Source organism: Martes martes (genome assembly GCF_963455335.1).
Source record: "Martes martes genome assembly, chromosome: 1".
NCBI lineage: Eukaryota > Metazoa > Chordata > Mammalia > Carnivora > Mustelidae > Martes > Martes martes.
In genome coordinates, this window is record NC_137888.1 from 159,924,223 (window position 1) to 159,937,525 (window position 13,303).

General features: G+C 48.7%; 1 protein-coding gene across 1 annotated transcript in view; it reads right to left on the bottom strand.

Moving 5' to 3' along the window:
* MGLL (monoglyceride lipase) overlaps positions 1 to 3,886 on the bottom strand; it is a 108,891-nt gene extending 105,005 nt beyond the window's left edge. Inside the window, exons 1-2 of the mRNA XM_080823998.1 lie at positions 3,588 to 3,886; positions 2,150 to 2,294 (exon numbers count right to left, since the gene is read on the bottom strand). Of these exons, the coding sequence (XP_080680124.1) occupies positions 2,150 to 2,274 (125 nt within the window). The 5' untranslated portion in view covers positions 2,275 to 2,294; positions 3,588 to 3,886. The remainder of the gene's footprint in view (positions 1 to 2,149; positions 2,295 to 3,587) is intronic.
* Between the last annotated feature and the right edge of the window lie 9,417 nt (positions 3,887 to 13,303).

Consider the following 13,303-nt stretch of genomic DNA (forward strand, 5'->3'; position numbering starts at 1 on the left):
TTTTTTTAAAGGGAGCAGAGTGGAAGGATAGAGAGAGAAGGTGACATCTGTCTGGGTTTTCCCCACAGATTAGGTAGAACAGAGAAGGCCCTGCAGAGCTTAACTGGGAAAGGGCCTTGAGGACACTCCCCGGAGGCCAATGGTGACCTGCGGTCCCCTCCCCCTTCCTGAAAGCAACAGGCAACAGTGTTGAAACTCCACGGCAGAGATGTTCCAGAACACGCAGGAAGGCAGGCCTGCACAGTAGCGGCTAGCTGCCCAAGCAGCTGCTCTCAGTTATTAAGACATGGACACACTCTCATCCAGTTGGCATAAACCTCTGCCCTGAGGCCCTCACTGCTCCCCTTCACTCTGGCTGCCACAACACCTCCTCCAGGAAGCCCTAGCCCTCCTCAAGATCCAGAGAGGCAAACCACAGGTTTAACACCTGCCTCTAGGAATTTCTGACTGGTCGGAACTAGTGGTGAAAAGGTTTAAAGATCTCTCCTGACGTTGGCCCCAACTCCCCATGATCTATGTCATCTCCGGGGGGTAGAGGCAGAGGAGGGGACAGCGGTCGCCTCCCGGTCACATTTCTTTCCCAACTCTCAGGACCCAGCTGCCTCAGCCACCCACCCATCCACGTTCTTACTGCCACAGGCAGCTACCACAACACAAACCCTGAACTTCTCAGTTCAAACTACCGGGGGCGGGGCAGGGGCGGGGGCTGTTGCTGCATCTAAGTGGAGCAAAAGGAAAGGAGCCGACAGAATGCCCCACAGCGAGATTGTGAAAACCACTCACAGCCAAGGAAGGGCAGTCAATTCGGCCATTCCCAACCCGCTCGCCCACCGCCCTGAGCGGTCTCCTCTGGAGGCCCTCCTTATTTCCTTGACCTCAAACTAGGATGGCACCTCCACTCAACCAAGGAAAGCCGCCAAAGTCCAGGACCTGGGCATTAAAAACATGTCCTTCCAATTCTTTGTCCTCTTTTTGTACATTGATCACATAATGCACCACATACCACAAAGTTCTTCGAAACTGAACCAAGAATATGCAGTTCTATAGCCAGTTAAGTCAGAGTGGAGAATAAGTCAAGGATAATGCCCGACAACCCTTTCTCTCCCTCTCCCCCCCATTTCCTCCCTCCTTCCTTCCCTCCCTGCCCCACTCTCTCCATCTGACACACATGCAGACATACACACTCTCTTCTCAAGGAAATCTTCGAGAAAGATTTTGCCAGAACTGGTAGGAACTATTATCAGCCCATTATGATAGCCAATTTACAGCTGCCCTGAGGCTATGATTTAAACCAGGTCCTTAAAAGTCCCTGTCTCTGTGTTTTTCATGGGCAGCTACCTGGATTACGTACACCTTGTTGAAAACACAGGCGAGACTATATGGCTGTCCTAGGGTCGGGTGATTACTGAAACAGAGACATAATGCACACCAGACCTTGTCCGCTAGGAGACCAGGCCTGTGAGGCAGTTAAGATATCCATGGGACAGGAGGTGCTCCCCCGTCCCCAGGCCAATTGGTCATCACAAATAATTTCTTTCCCTGAATAACACAAACAAGCAGGGTTTTCCCTGTTTTGTACAAGAGGAGGGGAGCAGCAGGAGACCAGCTGTCTGATGGAGTATAGTCCCGATGCCTGTTTCTAATAGCAAAACAAATCCTTGATGGAAAATGGACGAAGTAATCAAGCTGGCAAGAAATCAGAAGGAAATATCCAGGCCCCTTTCTGCCTAGGTGTACACCTAGGACACCTCAGAAGCTTAAAACTGAGCAGGAAAAGAGAAGGAAGATTACTCTATAGATATAGTTTTGATTTTCTTATCTGCTTAGGTGGCTTTCTGGAGTTGTTGGGTTTGATTTTTTTAAAGGAATGCCTGTACCACAGGAAATCAACGCCAGCACAAAAAATAAAGTCATGTGGAATTTTTGAACACTGCCATACGGTAGAATCAGTATCCTAGTTGTTATAATGAAAATAGAACTCCTGCTTCTTAATTAAAAAAGAAAAAAGATCAAGTATAAATCTCAGCTTTGTTAGCACCGCTGTGCCTGACGTGAAGTAGGTCATGAAGAAAGTGGCCCCAGAGGAGATGCCACGTGAAAGAGGAGAGGCAGGTGAGAATGTTCCCGTGAGCATCTGGGGCAGACTTACTTGGGTGTGCCCGTGGGTTTCCAGTATCTGCAGAAAAGGTACTGCCCGTCGGCGTTGACCAGGTGAGGCAGGTCCTGGTATGGAATGCTCTGCGGGGTCCGCCTGGGAGAACTTTCCTCCGGCATTCTGGAAGGATCGTCAAGTCCTTGAAAGAAAAGAGGACATATTCCCAAGTCAGAGATATGGCAAAACACACAGAGATGGGGAGAAAAGCGTTATTCGGTGTCAGTAATATTTTCTAAGCAGTACAAAAAAAACCAAAAAACAAAAAACAAACCTCCATTTCAAAGATTCTTAAAAACCCATATATTTCTTGCAATCTCTCCAAGACTGAAAAATCCCATTTGTTCTTAAGAAAATGCTCACTTTATTTTTTAAGTGCCTCATTACAGCTTTTTCCCCCTTCCCATCTGTGTTTATTTTAAATCATTTCAGGAAACTTCATCTTAAAGACTATTTTAGCAGTAATCAAGTGGAAATTATAGTCGGCTCTGTGGGTATAAAGACCCAGCTGCAAGAAGACCCATCTATCTCAAAATCCCCAAGGAAGTTTCAAAGGGGCACAATAATGAGGTGGATGATACTCCAATTAATTCCTCCTGTCTGAAATTCCAAAGATTCCGTGACAAACCTGTTTCCATCATGTCCTGGCTTTTGCATTCCACAACCACGACAGCATGGAGGATCAGAGCCAGGCAAATAAGGGCTGTTCCCTCATCTCGGCGGTCACAGGGCAGCATTCAAGCAGCTCCCCAGCCCCTGTCCCCCCACCCCGCGCCCTGCCCCCAGAGCCTGCCTTTCGGGCTTTAGGGGTTGCGGAGCCGGGCAGTCTGCGACCAGCTCGCACTGGCAAGCCCTCCGGGGCTCCCCTCCTTCCCCAGGGGCGGGGAACATGCGCCTGCTATGCCCCACTACTAGTTTAGGTCGTCACTTTCCCTACACAAACCCATGGAGGGGTTCGGTGGGGGGAGGGGCTCCGAGCCCGCACCCCCTGCCCAGGGAAACTGGGAAACTAGCACCGCGCACCCGGAGGCACCTCGCACACGCACAAATGCGGGTCCCCGAGGCAAAGTCACCCCCGAGGCTCCTGACAAACTTTGCTTTCCTGCCTGTCTCCGAGGAGCCCCGCAGCTGTCACTGGGAAAGCCACGGGAAAAACCAGGAGACTTCGCCAGGCGTGTGCACGGGGACGGCGGGGGACCGGGAAGATGGAGTTGACGCGGACAAGTTGGTTTGGGGGCTGGTGCGAGGGAGCAGGGGAGGGCGCGCGCACACACGCGCGCACACAAACACGCGCACCACACAGACACGCGCGCACACACGCGCGCGCACCAGGGGGCGCGGGAGCCCACGCCGAGCTTGCGGGGGACCCCCGAGGCTGCTCCCCACCCCTGGGGACGGCACTTGCTGGCTGGGGCAGGGGCCGGGAGGCAGTTACCGGGGCCACGAGCGCCGCTGTCGCGTTCCCCGAGAGCCGCGGGTCCTCGTCTGCGGCGGGCCGGTGTAGGGCCGAGCTGCGCGCCGCCGGCTCCGCGGCGACAGGGCGCGGCGTCTGCGCTGCCACTTTATCCCCGGGCCGGCTTGGCGGCGGGGGCGGCCCGAGGTGGGTGGGGACGCGCGGGACCGGCAGGCGGTGCGGAGAGGCGGCGCCCGGGGCCCACGTGTGCCCGGCCCCGCGGGGAGGAGCGGGGGGCACAGCCCGCGGACCCGGCCACGCGCTCCTCCCCGCCCGGCCTCGCGGGAGGCCGCGCCCCAGGGTGGCCGCCCGGGGACCATCACCAGGCCTGGAATCCAGCTGGGCTCACCAGAGTGTCAGCGCGGGAGGACTCGCCACACCCACGCGCAACACACCTAGCGCACACAGACCCACGTAGGGACCCACACGCACACCGCACATACAGACTGCACGCATACATACACACGGACCACATGTGTGCCCAGACACACACCCGGGTACTACATGTACAGACACAGACAACACACAGGGACACATACAGATAACATGTAGACGCTCCATGTTCACAAGGACACACACACACATACAGGCATGTGCACAGACGTGCCTACAGATATACATGCATGGACACATACAGACACACAAATGACATACCACACACACAAACAGACACACAAGCACGTACATACTCAGTACACAAAGACCGACGTGTGGGGGCCACGGAGATACACAAACTTACACAGACACACACAGAAAGGAACACAGTGTGACACACTCGTGTGCAGACACCCGTAGAGCTTACCAAGCACACAAACATGACATGCACATATGGGCCGACACACATTATCTCGCGCATACACACACACACATTCACACCCCCACAGAGACACACATGGTCAGACACACATAAAAGCTGGGGCGGGGGTGCACCTAGGTGGTAGAATGGAGGCAGCAACCCTCCCCCGGTCCCCAGAAGTAGGCCCCCAAACAAAATCTCTGGTGCATCTACACAAGCCAAGGGAAGATCTGAACGCTCTCCAGTACAACTAGCAATGTAGCCTGTGGGGTTACAGGAACCAGCACTGCACTTAGAGTCAGAACACCTGCTCTGGCTCCTCCATTTGTCCTGTGGGACTTAATCTCCTCACCGGCAGCCTGGGTACGACAATACCTGTGTCCCCAAGGAGTGTGACAAATGTCCTCAGCTCACACTGACCTCAGCTGGCCTCTGTGCCTTTCCTTCTTTCACAAATAACTTTACACCATAGCAATGATGAAAAGAACTGCTGTCCTCCAGAAACCCGTATCTCAATGTCACATTGTGGGAGTGTAGGGGGCCCAGGCTCCTTAGAGCCTGTGATCTAACTTAAGAACTAAAACAATAGCCTTTGAGAAGCTCTGGGTTTTAAGTGCCGCCCAGTGGCTCGCCAGCTCTCTGGCCTCAGGCAGTTCATCAGGATTGGGAGAGAGAAGGGACAGCTAAGTGACTTCACCGAGGGGCCGTTTATAACAGCTGTGCAGGACCGGTCCAGAGCCAGCAGCCCTGGGGCAGGGAGCTGGGGGCCCGGCCTTCCCGCTGGCCCTGCTAAGTACATTGTATTTACTTGGATGGTAATTTCTTCAAGGCAGGGCAATTGGGGATCTGATAGAGGTTGGGGGGGGGGGGCATAGCCCACCAATAAACCTTGGCTGCGGCTGTTGTTTTGGTTTTTTGCAGCTCCAACATTCGAAAACTTTAAATAGTGTGAAAGTTTGGAGGACAGATTTTGCTGAAGTTGTCAGCAGAGCCTCTGTAGAAATGGTGGTAGAGAGTCTGAGGATTTGTTTGCTGGGTTACCAGCATAAACGAGAGCGTGGTGTGCGGTCAGCAGGTTGGGAAACGAGGACTGAAGAGACTGAGACTCTGCTGTTGTATATCTGGCTTTTTTTTTTTTTTTTTTGAAGTAAACTTTTTATTTTGAGATACTGGTAGATTCACAGCAGTTGGTAACAAATAATACAGAGAAATGCTGTGTGTCCTTTACCCAGTTTCCCCCAGTGGTAACATCTTGGGAAACTGCAGGACGGTATCACAATCAGGATACCGACATTGATACAGTCAAGATGCAGAACATTCCAGAACATTGTGCTGCCCTTTTATAGCCAGAGCTACTTCCTTCCCGCCCCCGTTTCCTTTATAACCCATGCCAGGTGCTTAATTTGTTCTCTGTTACTAAAATCTTCTCATTTCGAGAACGTTCTATGACTTAAATCACACAGTACGTGATCATTTAGGATTCACTGTTTTCTTTCAGCATTTCCGGTGGTTGTGTGTAGCATTCTATGGTATGGATGAACCACACAGTTCATTGAGGGACTTTTGGGTCATTACCCCTTTGAGCTATCATGAATAAAGCTGCTTTCGCAGCCCATGTAGAGGTTTTTGTGGGAATATGAGTCTTCATTTCCCGAGAGGGTAATTGCTGGGCCATACAGAAATTGCATGTTGTTGGGGGTATAGCTCAGGGGTAGAGCATTTGACTGCAGAAATTGCATGTTGTTTAAGAGCCCACCCGGGGATGCCTGGGTGGCTCAGTGGGTTAAAGCCTCTGCCTTCGGCTCAGGTCATGATCCCAGGGTCCTGGGATCGAGCTCCACATCAGGCTCTCTGCTCAGCAGGGAGCCTGCTTCCTCCTCTCTCTCTGCCTGCTTGTCTGCTTACTTGTGATCTCTGTCTGTCAAATAAATAAATGAAATCTTTAAAAAAAAAAAAAAAAAGAGCCTGACCAAATGTGTTCAAGTGAGGCTGTGCCCTTTCACATGCCCACCCAGAATGTGCGAGAGGGCCATTCTCTCCGTGTCCTTGTTAGCTTTCAGTGTTGTCTCTTTCTTTACTTTAACCTTGTCCTCCCCACTGTCTTTTCTCTTCCTCTCCCTCTGGGGCACAATGATATGATGTTAGATCTCTTGTTATAGTCCCATAGGTCTCTGAGGCTCTCTTCATTTGTTTTCCTATTTTCTCTCTATTGTCCAGATGGGATAATTTCTAGTGCCCTGTCTTCCGGTTCACTGCTTCTTTTCTCTCTCCCCTCCATTCTGCCTCTGAACCCATCCTCTGAGCTTTTTGAATTCAGCTCTACAATTTCCCCCTTGGGTTCTTCACTAGATCTTCTCTTCCTCAGCTGAGACTTTCTATTTTCCATAAGTTTCAGCCATGTTTGTCATTGTCCCTTGAAGCATTTCTATCATGGCTGCCTTGAAGTCTCTGTTCTTTCTTATGCCGTCTAGTCATTGTCTTTTTTCATTCAATTTCAGGTCTTCTGTGGTTCTTGGTGAGCTGTGTGATTTTCTATGGAAACCCAGATGGTCTGGTCTTGTATTATGGGGTGAGACTCTGGATTTTATTGAAATCTGCTGTCTTAGCTGGTCCTCTCTGACACTGCTGCAGGCCAGGGGATGGGTGGGTGTGGCCTCATTACTCCCAGGTAGAGCTAGAAGCCCAGGTTGCCTACACAGCCTTGGTGGGTGGAACTGCACCATGTTTTTCTTCCACGTTATTTGACTAGTATAGAAAGGTCAACATCTGAAACTTTTCTGTCTTGTTCAGCTTTCTCTCTCCTGGTCCTTTGGCTTGAAAGAGCGGGCTTTGGTTGGTTGGGTATTGTTTGGTCTGTGCCCATGACGTTTCTGGGTTGTTGGCTTCTCCAGCTCCAAGACTGGAATATCTGAGGCAAAACAAAAATCCAGGCGCTCACCGCCATGTTGTTCCTTTGCGCCTGAGGTCTCTAGCTGGTCTGCCTTTCGTCTCCCCTTTCAGAGTCTCCTTCACTTTGCTTTATATATGACGTACAGGGTTTTTAGTTGGACTTACTGGGAGGAGTAGGGAAAAGCACACCTCCTGTGCCGTTGCAAATACAGATGTTCCATATCTGGCTATATAATCCAGCAATCCTTGCCTACCCATGTGCCCACAGAGACCTCAGGACCCAGTCTCTCTAGACCAGATCACTCTAGAGACAGTCATCTTCCAGAAGAGTGCCAGTTGGCAGGATCTGTCCCTACAGCTTGGGATGAAAGGATAGGGCAGCAATTCAAATAAAAGCAGTATCTTTCTGCTACCACTGGTGTCTTGTGTGGCCTTCCAGAAATGTTCTAAGGTTTGAGCTGAGTGGAACATGCTGGAAATAGCTGTGGGGAGGAAGGAAATAGGAAAAAACTAGGAGACAATAAGAAAGCCAAGAGTTTTTCTTATTAGAAATTTTGGCAAGGGAAAATTAACCTCTATAGCTTTTTACAATCTCAGGACTTTGGGGTGCTGTATACCTCAACTGTGGGTCACTTCTGGATGGAGCGAGGTGGAGGCTGGGATGGAGATGGTTATTAGAGTGAATGATAGAGAAGAGGTAAGACTTTGAACAAACTTAGAAGGAAAATCAGATTAAAATACCTAAACTCTGAAATATGCTTCATTGGCCAGTTGTGTAACTTCCAGTGACTTACTTGGCCTTCCTGAGACTGTCTCCTCACCTGAAATAGGGGGATAGGAATACCCATTGCTGGCCTTGGCCATGGTCAGTTGAGATCATGTCTGTGTAGCACTAAGCTCAGTGCCTGGTGGGCAGTCAGCTTGCCTAAATGCAGGGTGGCACCTCAGTGGCCCACGAAAGGTACTTTTTGTCCGAAGAAAAAAAAATTTAAGATTTTAAAAAAATTATTTATTAGAGAGAGAGAGAGTGTGTGAGAAAGAGGGAAAGCACGCACAAGTAGGGGGGAGGCAGGAAGAGAGGGAGAAGCGGACTCCCTGCTGAGCAGGGAGCCCAATGTGGGACTAGATCCTGGGACCCTGGGATCCTGACCCAAGGCGAAGGCGGATGCTTAACTAAGCCCCCCACCACCACAGCAGCCTGAAGAAAATCTTTCATTTGAATTTTTTAAATTGGTAATTTCACATGCAAATCCAGATTCCCAGCTTCTCTTGACAAGCAGAGAGATGTGGTCACAAGGGGCCGCAGTGCTGGATATGTTGGGCACGAGATAAGGGAGGCTGGACTTGTGGGTCTCGAACTGAAGAGAAAGGTCAGGCCAGAGATGTGGGAGTTGCACCTTGCACTGGGCTAGAGCACACTGATGTCAGGAGAGTGGGCAGGCAGAAGTGTAACTTGGCAGCCTGTGCATCGTATCTGGTTTGCAGGAGGTTGAGATTGGCCATTGCCGTGCTTTCGAAATATTTTCATTAGTAGTCCACATTCCATGTGATAGTGCTGGTCTCTGGATCTCCTCTAAAAGGCCAAGAGCTTGGCAACATGAGGGCCACATTTGTACCTGATGGTAGTCAGCACTGCGGCTGGATGGAAGTTGCCGGCTTCGGGTGGTGCATGCTTCTGCCCTTTTGCCAGACCCTCTGCTGCACCCAACTAAAGAAAAACTAACTCTCCAAATTCATTCTATGAGGCCAGCATTAGCCTGATACTAAACCAGATGAAGACAATACAAAAAGGAGAACTACAGGCCAATATTTCTGATGAATGTAAGTATAAAACTCCTCAATAAAATATTAGCAAACTGAATCCAACAGTACATTAAAAAGAATCATTCACCAGGATCAAGTGGGCCTTGTTCCCGGGTTGCAAGGATGGTTCAATATTTGCAAATCAGTCAATGTGACATATCACTTCAATAAGAGAAAGGATAAAACCCATATGATCACTTCAATAGATGCAGAAAAAGCATTTGACCAAGTACAACATCCATTCATGATAAAAACCTTCAACAAAGTAGGTTTAGAGGGAACATAACTCAATTTAATAAACGCCAGACAGATATGAGAAAAACCCACACCTAACATCACACTTAGTGGAGAAAAACTGAGAGCATTTTCCCCAAGGTCAGGAACAAGACCAGGATGTCCACTCTTACCACCTTTTTTCAACATAATACTGGAAGTCCTCGCCACAGCAATCAGACAAGAAAAAGGAATAAAAGGCATCTGAATCGGTCAGGAAGAAGTAAAACTTTCACTATTTGCAGATGACATGATACTATATAGAAGAAACCCTAAGGACTCCACCAAAAAACTACGAGAATTTAGTAAGCTCACAGGATACAGCACCTGTCAGAGTGGCTAAAATAAACAACACAGAGAAACAACAAGGGTTGGCCAGGATGTGGAGAAAAAGGAACATTTGTGCACTGTTGGTGGGACGACAACCAACAAACTGGGGCAGCCACTGTGGAAAACTGTATCGAGGTTCCTGAAGAAGTTAAACTTAGAACTACCCTATGATCCAGTAGTCACACTACTACATATTTGCCCAAAGAATTCAAAAACACTAATTCAGAGGGATACATGTGTCCCTATGTTTATAGCAGCACTATTAACAATAGCCAAGATATGGGAGGAACCCAAGTGCCCAACAAATGGGGATGAAGAGATAAAGATGTGATATATGTACAGAGTGGAATTTTATTGAGCCACAAAAGAGTGAAATCTTGCCATTTGCAATGACATGGATGGAACTAGGGAGTGTAATGCTAACCAAAATCAGCCAGAGAAAGACAAATACCATATGATCTCACTTATATGTTGAATTTACAAAAGAAAAACAAGAAAAGGGAAAAGGGGGGGCAACCCCCCCAAACAGGTTCTTTGATCATAGAGGGCTACTAGAGTGCAGGTGGGACAGAGATGGGTGAAATAGGTGATGGGGATGAAGGAGGACACTTGTGATGAGCAGGGGGTGTTGTATGTAAGTGTGGAATCACATATTGTACATCTGAAGCCAATATAACACTGTATGTTAACAACACTGCAATAAAATTTTTTTTAAAAATTAAAAAGCTAACACTTGAGTGTCTGGTTTATTTCACTGGGTCAGAACATGAGGAAGGGGGTAGGTTTTGGTGGTGGTTGATGAGTTATGATGTGTAGTTCTGGACTTTTGGTCTCTCTGGGACATCCAAGCCAAAGCCTGATGGGTAGTAGCTGACACAGCAGGAGAGTTGGGACAGAGAGGAGGGCTTGGAAGTAAGTGGTACTTGATGTCATGGGAATGGATTCAATTGCCCAGGAACCATGAACCCAGGAGAGTTCCTTGTGAGAAGAAGGAGGATGATGGGGACAGGGAGACTTTGCCAAGGTGATAGGAACAGAAGAAGATCCCTTGGAAGGTGTATTTCACAGAATCTAAAGGTACAACATGTTGTAAGAAGGACCAACAAGGTCAAATGGTGTCCAGACATCAAACAAGAGGACTGAAATAGGTTCAATAGATTTAATGACAAGGAGGTCATCTGTGACCTTGGAGAGAACCCAGTTCGTGGTTTAACCAGGACAAAAAGATAGCCTACACTGAGCTATGCCGTGGGTAGAAAGTGAGTGGAGACAACTCTTTCAAGATGTTTTGTGTGAAGAAGAGGTAATGGTATATGGTGGTGAAGTCTATGCATTTCAGAGTCGGATGACCTAGATTTGGTCCCCAACTCTGGTGACTTGAACTACACAATCTTGGATGATTGGTTTACCTTCTTCATGCCTCTGCAGAAAGAGGGTAGTTAAGAATCCTATCTAGTTCATGGCACTGACTGGAATAGAGCAGGTCCATTGCCTTGCACAATGCCTGGCTCTAGGTAGGCAAAATGTGAGACAATGTCACCATTAAGTTAAGGGAATTTACACATGTGGGCAAAGTTCTGATGAGAAGCAGACTTAACAGTGAGTGGTGAGTCTCCTTCCCACTCCTGAGTCCTGGTTCCTTTCCTGGGAGGCAGCCACCCGGCAGGGTCTTGTGTGGCTTTCGATAGGTGCTCCGAGGTCTGAGGAGAGTGGAACATGCCAGAAATACCTTGAGGAGGAATGGAGAAAGTAAGAAGCAAGGGCATCGGAGGGGACATCTGCATCTCTGTGGGGTCCCCACTGCTGGCTTCTTGAAGAGGTGGGACCAAACTGTCGCGTGTCGGTGTTAAGGACAGGGCTTGAGAAGCATCTCTTCAGGGTGGGTGAGAAGGTCTGTTGCCTCAATGGCCCCAATGAATGGCCTTTGCGTTGTGACTTTGCAGGTTTCCACTACCTCTAGGTAGACATAGTCAGAACCGAGTTAGATCACAGGACCCCCATCTGATGTCACAGACTTGTTTGGTGCAGGGAAAACCCCACGTTTGGTGACCAGGAGCGCCAGAAGGGAAGTGTTCTGTGTAAAAGTAAAGGAGACACTACCGGAGAGAACTGGGGTTTTCCCCTACTCAGGGTGAGTACTGGGTTTTTCCAAAACAAAGGGAAAGGAAAAAAGAAACATTTTGTACTCTATACAATACCTACAAAAAAAGAATTTACTGGAGGACAGAACCAACCAAGTCATGTACCCAGTGTTGTTACGGAGAAGTCAAAAATATTCTTAATGTTGTTGTGACAAGGTGTGTTGATTTTGTTGTTCCGTCTTATTGAATGGTTGTAAAAATTTTCCCCAAATCATTTCTGCCTTGGCCCCTTTCCCTATTTTTTTTCCGTAAAAAAGATCCTTCTTCATAAATTCTTCCTGTAGGAGCACCTGGGCGGCTCCATCGGCTAAGTGTCTACCTTCCGCTCAGGTCATGATCTCAGGGTCCTGGGATTGAGCCCCATGTTGGGCTCCCTGCTCAGTGAGGAGTCTGCTATTCCCTCACCCTCTGCCCCTCCCTGCCCCTTGTGATTTCTCTCTCTCTCCCAAATAAATATACAGTCTTTAAAAAAATAAAAATAGGGGCACCTGGGTGGCTCAGTTGGTTAAGTGACTGCCTTCAGCTCAGGTCATGATCCTGGGGTCCGGAGATCGAGCCCCCCATCAGGCTCCCCACTCAGTGGGAAGCTTGCTTCTCCCTCTCCCACTCCCCCTGCTTGTGTTCCCTCTTTCACTGAGTCTTTCTCTGTCAGATATATAAATAAAATCTTTGAAACAAATAAAAATAAAAAATTCTTCCTGTAAAGATTTGGGGCCTCTGATCTCCATAGTTAAGAGAGGGCTGCTGGGTATTAAATGTGAAATAAGTTATAGCACATGTGTGGGTGCAGGGAAGTTCCAGAAAGCTGGCTCTGTCCCCCATCTACCCTTCCACGTCAACGGAAGGGCAATGTCATTAGAAGAGATAATCCCAGAACAGCAGGTGTAGCAGTCAAGGCAATTTCTGGCCTTTCCTTGACCACTAGGAATCAAGCAGGAAAAACAAAATAGGGAATTTCTGATCCTTTTAGTGTGGTTCCCACAGAAGTTGCATCTGTTGGAATCCAAATAGAGAGGTAGATGAATAGCTACCTTTGTCAACACTAGCACCATTGCCACAGAGGCCCTGCGGTAGGGCCCCCACAGGGATTTTACAGATGAGGAAACCACACTGGTCCCTTGACTTGCCTAAGGCTGTATGTGGGGAAGGGGCAGAGCCAGCCTCTGGATCCCACGCGTGCACCTGCTGAGTTCTGTCCTTTGCGACAGTCTGGTGTGAGCCCAGGCTGCTAGGGAAAATGGATGTAGGTGTTCAACACTCAGGGATTAAATAACACTCAGCTTCACAGTGAGAAAGGCCCTCTTCTCTTTCATCTTTCTGATGAGTCAAAAACAAATTCTTTGTTAGGTTTTTACTCGTGGGTAACGTTCCAATGTTCGCGCCTCTCCCTTTTACGCCACTTGGCTTTGTTACTGTTATCATTCATTTTATTTATAGGGTTACCTTAAATGTGTGTGGCAAGGGTT